At 46.3% G+C, this 10054-nt stretch overlaps 1 protein-coding gene across 9 annotated transcripts in view; it reads left to right on the forward strand.

Moving 5' to 3' along the window:
• Positions 1 to 10054, forward strand: part of DST (dystonin) — a 569390-nt gene that overhangs the window by 62225 nt on the left and 497111 nt on the right. For all 9 annotated transcript variants that reach the window (XM_019520527.1, XM_019520528.1, XM_019520523.1 and 6 more), the window contains exon 4: positions 9641 to 9848. In XM_019520527.1, coding sequence (XP_019376072.1) covers positions 9641 to 9848 — 208 coding nt within the window. The remainder of the gene's footprint in view (positions 1 to 9640; positions 9849 to 10054) is intronic.

Below are 10054 nucleotides of genomic sequence, written 5' to 3' on the forward strand. Positions count from 1 at the left end.
CGAATATGACCCATCCACCACCACCCTCTGAGTGCGACCCCTCAGCCAATCTGCAATCCATCTGACTGTGTAGGCATCGATGCCACAGTCACCTAGTTTTTTAACTAGGATGGGGTGAGAGACGGTGTCAAATGATTGAGTTCTGTACAGTTACAGAGTACAACTCTAGTTGTGATGGACTATGATGCGTGGGAGGTCTAGGGCAGAATCCTATTTCAGTTTGTGCGCCAAAATAGCACATATGATAGTCAGCTCTGTAGATGCCATTTTTTGTCTCTTATAAACAGTTTGAGATCCTACTTTCCTATGCAGTCTGCACACAGAAGCAACTGTTAAAATGCACAGTAGACTGATATGGCCAAGCAGGTATACTACTCTGTGTGTGCATCTACATGTGCTATTAAGGTGAAGCAATACACTCTGGCACTTATTATGCTAGACTTTATTGCTCCTGGGCGCTGCATCTACACATGCACCTGGGAATGTAGCATGTTAAGTCGGATTGGAGCAGCCCTGGCTTGCAAGAAACCAAGGGGGTCAGCCTGCCAGTCGGGGGGTGCTCTGACTTGACTCAACATGCTGCAGAGGGGCTGGCTGAGGCACAAGGGTGCTTCAGTGCAGGGGTAGTCGGGAGGCAGCCCCTACACTGAAGCACCCTTGTTTCCTAATCAGCTGCGTCAGTGTCTACATGCATGCTGCTGCAGAGTAAAAAATTCTGCAGCAGGGGAGTACTTGTACTACCCTTTTGCGGAGTTAATTCCCCTAATAGGGCTGCATGTGTAGATGTGAGATGTTTACTGTGGAGCTGATTAGTGTATTCTACAGTAAACATCTCGTGTAGACACACCCTATATATATGTACCTGGTTAAGGTTAGGTCCTGAAACTGTAGCTGGGTAAAAGCCCATGACTCATGGGAAGGGATCCCTCCCATATTTTAGCCCAGTGTTCTAGTGGTTAGGACCCTTATTCAGGATGCAGAAGATGTAGGTTCTAAGCCTCTCTCACCCAGATGAAATTTGAACATGCATGTTTTTGACTTCTGACCAGGAGGCCACAGGATAGGCTTTATGCATATTTCTTTTCAGCAGTAACCACTACTGGGCTAAAAATCACACAGGAGAGCCCGCCATCTCCAGAATCTAACCTGTCTTAGGTATAAGTTTTTGTCTGTCTAACACCCGGTAGGCATGGATTTTGACCAGCTATAATCTCAGTTATGCTCAGATATACATGTCATGTTATGCTCAGATATCCATGAGCTGCAGACGTACCTAGTTAGAGTACAGCCAGCTGCCCATGCCTGATAGCCACATAGACATTTGCATGTCTGCACTGCCCATGGAATAGGATCCCTAACTATACACAAGTGCCAACAAGGGCAATTATGTGTCTAGGTAAGTGCCATTTGGGCACAGAAAGTGAAATAGGATTCTGTCCCTAGTGTCATCTTCCATTACCAGTAGAAAGGGAGGAAGAATTTTAGCGAATGACTGTAAGTGGCCATGAAGGTATTTTAATGTAGATTAAGCCACTAGTATTTGTGAGTTTTAGGTTTAACACATTTTTTCTTTTGGGTTTCTTCTTGCTGCTTTATTTAACAAAGGTAGGGGGGAGCCTGTGCAGACTGACTGTGGATGGCAGATAAATGGTAAGGGCACACACATAGAAAAAATATTGGGTATTCCTCAAATATGAGAATCATAATTGCAGAAGTTTCACTACTATGCTTTTTTGAGGGTTACACAATTGCTTTTATACTGGCCTTATTTTTGGCTCTCATTTTCTTGTCTGTGTTTGCATTGTGTTAGTCCTGACACCATGCCATCCTAAGTGGTCTACAAAATTTGATTATATACATTGGCTGTTTGTACTTTCTATCCCTGTAGCATAGAATCAGGATTTACCTGGTAAATATTTTAACAACAGGAACACTTACTCTTCCTTGGTTTCATCTTATATTTTTTAAGCTACTTTATCTTAACAGACATTCCACTTACTATCACTCAGTCTATGATGCGAGTGAAATAAAAAGGACAAAAACACTTATATAAATCTAACTGTCTTACTGTTCTCAAAACAGAAGTATTATTAAAATAGATTAATAAATAAATCAGTTATAAAAAATTATTCTTATATTCACCTTTGGATTTCATATAGGTCAACGTTCTTTTTCTTAGTTTATAATTTCTCTTTTTTATATTTCTCCATGAATAAGAAAGAATTTCATGAAATAAAACATGGTATAGTGATTCCTAGTTAGTATACTATTTCAGAAATATAAATAGTATAAATAGTATATTAATAAATATAAATAGTATAAAGTGTGTGTGTGTGTGTGTGTGTGTGTGTGTTTATATATTCCCAGAGTGAGAAGCAATACAGAGGTTACAAGCCTATGGGCTTTCAAGAACCTAATCCAATGTGAAAGGTCTCCCCATGTTGAATAATATTTTCAAAGGGTGGGGTGTTCACTGCCCCATCTCCATTGTGGGCCTTGAGCCAGTCAGCACAGCTGGAGAAGTAGACATTATGGGTAAAAGATGGGGTGTTGCTTGATGGGGTGTTGCATTGACTCAGTGCAAGCCACTGAGAAATTCTGTCAGCAAAACTGCCTAAGATTTAAAATCTGTTCTCCCCTAGTAGATGCCTAGAGAAATGAGAGTACAAAAACTATGTGCCTTCCTTTGATAAACTTGTAAGCATGTCCTTAGCTCTCCAGTGCCTAAGTTCCTCTTAAATGCCTATGTAGATTATGGTGCTTTGGTTTTCCAGTTTATGGGGGGAAAACGCCCAAGAGTCCAAATAAAGCCAAGTCGAAGTGAAATGATTTCTGCTTTCATTGTCTAGCTCAACTTCTTTGTGCCTTCTCCAGCAAGGAGTTCTTTTGGCCTGTAGGGCAGAGATTACTGATCACCAAGAATCCGGGTTTTCTGTTTGCTGTGGAAAAATGTGGATTTTTCTCCTTTAAAGGAGAAAAACACAGATTCCTTTAAAGGCAAAAACCCTTGGAAACTGTGGGTTTCCCCTTGCAGGCTGGCAGAGTTCCAGCCTACAAGGGGCTGCTTGGGGCTGGGGGGAGTGGGGCACAAAGGCACCACGAGAATGCTTGCGCACATCCACATGCACGTAGCAGCCAGGCAGTGGCAGAGAGCAGCTCCAGCAGCTCTTTGCAGATACGTTTGTAGGGGCAAAGGAGGGGCACATGCGATTAGCGGCAGGTCAGCAGGGTGGGGTACAGGTGATGTGTGAGTGGGTGGGGGCAACATGTGCCTTCCAAGATTTCTATGCCTGTAGTGGGGTGTGGGGCTGCAGCCAGGCCAGATCAGCTCTGGGCAGCAGCCACCTCTGCAGCCCAATAAGTGGGACCCAGTGCAGGAGGGAGCATTGTGCCACCATAGCCTCCAAGGTGAGGTGCAGCAGCGTGGAGTTGTGCCCCATTGATGGTGGGTGGGCAGGGGGCACCTGACTTCGGTGCCTGTGGTGGTGCAGAGCTCCCTCCTGTGCTGGGTCCCAGCTGGTGGACCACGGAGGTGAAAAAACACAGATTTGGGGGGTTTTAGGTTTTAATCAGAAAATCTGCAATTTTTATCGGAGATTTTGTGATTTTTAAACAGAGAAAACCAGGATCTCTGATGATCACTAGCCTGGGTGCTTCATTTGGCACTCAGGTTACAAGCCACAATTGTGCATCCTAAATGTTGGGGCAGCATCCAGTCCTAAACCCAGTACTGCCCTGTTCCACTGTTTCCCAGTCCCATTGCTATGCTGTTTCTCTCTAGTTTGGCCCTCTAGTTAGCTTTTCTCGAGCAGTCCTCTGCCAAGCCTTGCTCAGGCTCCTTTACTTTTTCCCTCCTCACAGGGTATAACCATCTAACTCGGGTTGGTAGCCTACAGTCTGTAGGCCAGATCTGTCCCGCAGAACCACTGGATCCGACCCACAGATATGAGGCTTTGGCAGCATTTGGTGGTAGGGGGCTTTGGCTGAAAGACCAGTGTCAGTGGCCGGATCCGAGTTGCCACCCACCTGCCTTTGACCTGGGGTGGGCCATTCTGGCCTGCAGCCAGGAAAGTCTGCCTACCTGTGATCTAGCCCTCCCTCAAGCTTTGGTTGTGTCCCCACACTGCTGTTCCTTTTGGCCTTTCCTACTACTGTAAAGTTGCTTCCTTTGAACAGAACTGGGCCTCAATCAACTAGTCAGTCACATGATTTGAGAAGAGAGGTAGTTAGCTGTATTCATTTGAAGCAAAGCACCTTAAGACAAACTTATTCAGAAAGGTATATGCTTTCATAAGCTACAACCTACTTGGTTAGATACTACAAATGGTCTTCCATAGTGTTTATTGTATGTGATGAACTAGGCTATAGCCTGCGAAAGCTTATGCCTTTCAGAATGAATTAGTCATCAAGGTGCTGCCCTGCTCTACTTCCTATATGATTTGAGAAAGAAATCCCAGGTACCAGACAGAGTCCTTGTCTACCTAAATACTCACTATATGGCAACTTCTGGGAAGCTTTTTCCCAAGGTTTGTGTGTATAGTTTGCACCCCCAAGTGGTGGTGATGCTGAATTGAGCCACTGAGTTCAAGTCTGCCTTCCTACAGCAGGTACAATTTGGTTTACTGTAGCGTGGACTAAAGGATTAGATGTGTAAGATATTACATAAAACACATGATATTATGTGCTGTGCTAATCCAGTAGTTTACCCTTGTTCAAAAATAGATGCCACAGCAAATCATCTTATCTTATGAACTGAAGAAATGCATAATCAAAGGCCTAGAATAAAGCAACTATGCCATCTGAGCCCATGATCTCATGGGTCTTTCAAGTAAGCAGGGTCTGGCCCTGCTCCTCCTAATGTCTCTAAACTAAGCTAATGAATGATATACCTAGTCAATATTTTAACAGAAATCAGAAGGGTGTTTGTGCCCAAAAGCTTGCAAAGAACAATTTTTCCAACCACTGAGTTGGTCTAATAAAAGATATCACATTTACCCAAAGAACCTTGTCTGTCAACAGAAATCTAAGGCACTTCATTTATCTGCCTCAAATGTGCTGGGCAAACACGTTATACTTATTGTTTTTCATTTGTACAGAATAAGATTCTATACCGATATTTAACTAAAAGGGTTGTTCATATTTTATCAGTTCATACCTTATTTTTCACATGCTGTCCTGTTATCACAGGGACATCTTTCAGGATACCATATATCTGTTAATCAGTCAAAATTTTGTTATAACTACATAATGTTTGATAAAGACTTATTGCTAGGCCAAGGAAAATTTGCATTTTGGGATCAAATAGTTCAGTGGAATTGAGTATTTAAATATACTGAAAATTGGCTGAAGTGAAGAGAAAAGTTGAATGAGTATAGGGCAGCATGGCTAGGTCCAGTAGCAGCATCAGGTAGAAAGAGCTGCTGCCACTGGAGCTGCTGGGAAGTGAGTCTGGCTGCTGTGCAGCCCTGCTGCAAACCTGTGGGCAGTGGGACCGGCTGCATGTGCCACAGCCCATGAACCTGGGTTGGGTGGGGCCGAGGGACCTGCCATGGGCAGGATAAAATCCCTTGGGGGCCCAAATTCAGCCTTCAGGCCATATTTTGCCAACATCTGACCTAGATAATTAGAAATTGATGAGATTTAAATAAGAATCAAGCACTTAGTATTTTTGAGGATTTGGGCTTATATTACCGGAAAAAATACACACTGAGAAAGATGAACATTACTGCTTAGTCAGAAGTGGACAGTAGTGATACTGAGAAGCATTTTTTTACTAAGGTACAGTATATATAAGAGGGAGCCTAGGGCTCCTGTTACTTTTAGATGGAAAGAGCAGTAGGGAGAGCCTCAGGAGGGGAAGGCTGCTCATTATGAGCTGCCAGAGAGCAGGTGCCTGGGGATTTACCTGCTTTGAGTACCTATTGCAGAGCTAGCTGCTCTGCAGCAGTACAGTAGGCTGGAGCCCTGCATGGGAGGTAAACTGCTATTACATCAGTTACCAGCAGCAGTAAACTATCCTGGAGTTAAGCTAATAAGCTAAAATGGGAAACACCTGCAGCCAACCCAAGACATCATCTGACTGGAAAGGGGCAGGGCCTGTGAAGTATATAAACCCATATCCTGAGCCAGGTCAGTCAATCTGGCTCCAGAATGGATAGGTGCTGGATGACTGATTGGGGCTCTGCCAAGCTTGAGTATCGCAAGTTAGGTTCTGAGGCTTGACACAGGACTGAACCCTGGAAAGAAAGAGTTTAGCAGGCAGCAAAGCAGGTTTACTGTTTGTGTTAGAGCCAGAGTGCCTATATTGGTTTTTTTTTTTTTTGCTTGAGTTTTAATTGGCAGTCTGGGTTGGGACTAGCAGGGATATAAGAAGTCACACTGTGCCAGAGGCATGTAAAGCTCGATTCTGCTGAGGGCAGAGTGCAAGCAGCAATACAGCCCAAGAGCGACAGAGCTGACAGCCAAAGGCCTATAGCCCGAGAGAGGCAGAGACTGATTAGGGCTCAGTGAAACATGAAATGAGACTGGCCTCCCCTACAGCTGTGCCTGTACCTCACAGATTTTGCCAGAGACTGTGAATAGCCCATAAGCAACAGGTGCCCTGGGGCATGTGAGGGCCACAAGGGCTTACTCATCTAATGGGAAGGATTGCTTGGGAGCAGCAGGTCTGAGAGAAGAATCCATTGGCAGGAAGATAGATGTAGAAAGGGAGGCTGTTACAGGTCTGAGAGTGAGCCTTGATCTATTAAGAATATCAAGGTGTGGCAGGTGGAAGCAAAGGGAGGGTACCCTGCAGCCATCAGGGGGCATCACAGCCACTCCTGGAGAGCCACCCTGCTAGAGTGTACAATTGTTGGGAGTATTTTGCTACCTCAAACCAGAGAGCAACCTTTCCAGTTTTATTCTGAAAATATGATAACCTTAACCATCAATAATGGAACAATTGTTTTTTCTGAAGAACTAAATAAAGGGACAAAGTAACATTTAAAAGCATGATGGCTCATGAGAAGACACTCAGATACCTGCTGGCTGCCATGCTTAGCTCAGCTTTGTCTGGAAATGCTGAAAGTGTTTTTACATGTTTCATACACTACTATAGTGCCATGCTTTACTCCAGGGATGACTTCAGTTCAGCTGTGTGGAGATGATTACTATTTATAGTCTTCTAAGTGTCATTTTTATTCTCCAAGTAAAGAAAGACTTATTAAAGGTATTGATTAAAATTTGGGGCCATAAAGGTTTTGAGGGAGCTTTCCTTAAGGACCGTGTCAGAACTCTATAAGGAAACCAAGGGGACCCTCTGGATTTAGTAGCAATCTTCTTCCCCACACATCTAAACTTCTTCCCCACACATCTTTAATAAAAATCATTATTATAGTCTATATTTGTATACTCCAGGCACTGTGTAAAAATAAACAAAAATACTGTATTACAAATAAAAATATGAAAGATGACTAGAGAAATTTCCAAGGGTGAATCCTGTCCCCATCTCCACGACTGTTTGCTACTGAATAAGCAGAAAAACCAGGGCAAGCCAGCATGTAGGAAACAGGCTGTGCAGACTTCATGCATGATGCATGGTTCCCTTTGGGGTGGACATTTGATGTGAAGGACAGGCTAAGAGAAATTTAGCTTGTCACTATGCAGAGCATCCCCCTCCAAACAGAAATGGGAGTGTTACTGGAGCACTTGCACCTCTGCTTGAGGTTCATGGGGATGGTTTCATTTTCCCCTGCACTAAATCCAGTTATCCAGAGAACCACTGCTGTGACTAGATCATTACTATGCTCATAACCATGCTGCCTATACATCATTATATGGCAAACACCACCATACAGATTTAGTTATAGAAAGGTTCCTTATTGGTCTGCATTCAGTATTTTCACCTTTAATAGAGGTAGAGAGAGAAAGGAGGACTGGAGCACAGTTGAGTGAGGGCAGGAGAAACAGCCACTAATTTTCCTTCCTCCTTTACTTATGGGATCTTTTTAAAAAAATTGTGTGAACTTGACGATTTGATGCTATATAGCAAAGCAGTAGTCAATGATTTATAACTTTGGGTTGAGCTTAAAACAAGATGCTAATGTAAAAAATAATGTTCCTTTTCATGGAGTGCATGTATGTAAGTGAAAGCCCATGGAAAAACAGTCCAAAAATTATATCCCCAATAATGTATTGGTGATGCAGTACCACAGTGATGATTTTTGTTTGTTAAATAAGGGCACATCATAAGCCCTTGTAAAAGCCTGCAAAACAAATTTAAAATAACAACTGGTTGAAGAGGGACTGTGCAAAATAAAAAATAGAATAAACCAGGTTGAGAATAACATACCACTGGTAAAATTCATGTCAAAGCACTATTCGCTGGTTTGGAGCGGATTACACAGCACAAGGGCTAGCTAGCTGCTATCCCCATCTTGAATCAGCTAGTAGAGCCATTGTTTTCCAGTCAGGTGCACAGGAGAAACCACAACTGTCCTCAGGTAAAAATGCTGAGAAACAAATAAGGCCGGAACAGGGCCCCCACCCCAGGGTCCTGACACCTCTGGAGGTTGGTTTTATTTATTTTTTTAATAATATATTTTGGGTTCCAGGTCAAATTAGCAAAATCAGTTCCAAATCGTATCTATTGAGCAGAACCCAATCGATCCAAAAACCATATTGATGGTGCAGGCAGAACTCAATCCTTCTAAACACCAGATACCTACAACCCAGGAGCATCCTCAGACCCAGACTCTCACCCTGGGACTCAGGATACCTGCCAATGGATTTGGGAGCATCTGACCTGCAGGCCCAAGCCTGGAGGTCTTGGGATTTGGACACCCCCACTGGATCTTAGCCCACAAGAGGCCTGTCGGATCCTGAAGGTCTGTTTACCAGATCACCCACTAGAGCCACCATCCCACCTTGCCCTGCCAGGGTCAGGGGACCCAGAAATGGCCTCGGCTCCTGTCCCTGCACTGCATCATTCCTTATTTGGCTTCCTGGGCCGGAAGAGTGGCTGCTCCCTGCTGTGTTGGGGACCAAAGAGGCTGGAAATCGAGATCAACCGTTTGTTTACTGGCGCTGTCTCGCCAGCGCTGCCGAGAGCCGCCTTTTGTGTGCTGTCGCGAGCAGCCGCCCATGTCCCTCCCTCCCCCCCTCCCTCCCCGCAGCGCACTTGATCCGGGAGCCGGCGGGTCCGGGTTACACCGACCAGGGCAGAGGAGGCAGCTGAGCAAGGGGCAGGGGAAGGAGACTTACCAGGGTGCGGCTTCGGAAACCTACGCGCAACAACAAAGCCCGGCATCCTGGATTTGTTGCGGGGGGGGGGGGCGGATTATTTTCCCGAGAGACAGGCTCGCATGAATGATTTAACCGGCAGCCCGGGGCGGGTCAATCTCGAGCTCGTCCTGGCGGGGGAGCCAAACACTCTGGATTGGTGGCCGGGAAGGGTTTTTGTTGCTGCTGCTGGCTTTATTGTTGGGCAAATCGGAGGCGATGGTGGCCGGAGCGCAGGCCGCCCTGTTTCCTCACTCCTGCCCCGGGCGTCCCCGCTGAGCCCCCGCCATGGTGAGGGGAGGGGGCCGGGCCGGGCGTGCGGGACTGGTTTCGTCTGACTGCGTGTCTGCATCTCTCCCCCTCTGTCTCCCCCGTGCAGAGCTCGGAAAACGCTTCCTACCGCTGCTCTATGTCTTCCTCCGCGGACTTCTCCGACGAGGACGATTTCAGCCAGAAATCCGGCTCCGTGTCGCCGGCGCCAGGGGACACGCTGCCCTGGAACCTGCCGCGGCACGAGCGCTCCAAGCGCAAGATCCAGGGCGGCTCCGTGCTGGACCCCGCCGAGAGAGCCGTGCTCAGGATCGCCGGTGAGTGCGGCCCGGCCGACATGCATGTCCGCGGGGAGGGGCCGCGGGCACGGGCGCTGCTCGGCCCTGCCTTGCGGCCGGGGATGCCCGCGAGCCGCGGCGACCCTTGCCTGCAGGCTTGGGGAGCCGCAGGGGTGGGGGCGGCGGCGCGTTGCTCAGCCCAGGGGAGAGCCCAAGCCCCTGCCCCTGCCCCTGCCCCGCCCGGG

The sequence above is a fragment of the Gavialis gangeticus genome, unplaced genomic scaffold, assembly GCF_001723915.1.
Source record: "Gavialis gangeticus isolate Ggan-Ray unplaced genomic scaffold, GavGan_comp1, whole genome shotgun sequence".
NCBI lineage: Eukaryota > Metazoa > Chordata > Crocodylia > Gavialidae > Gavialis > Gavialis gangeticus.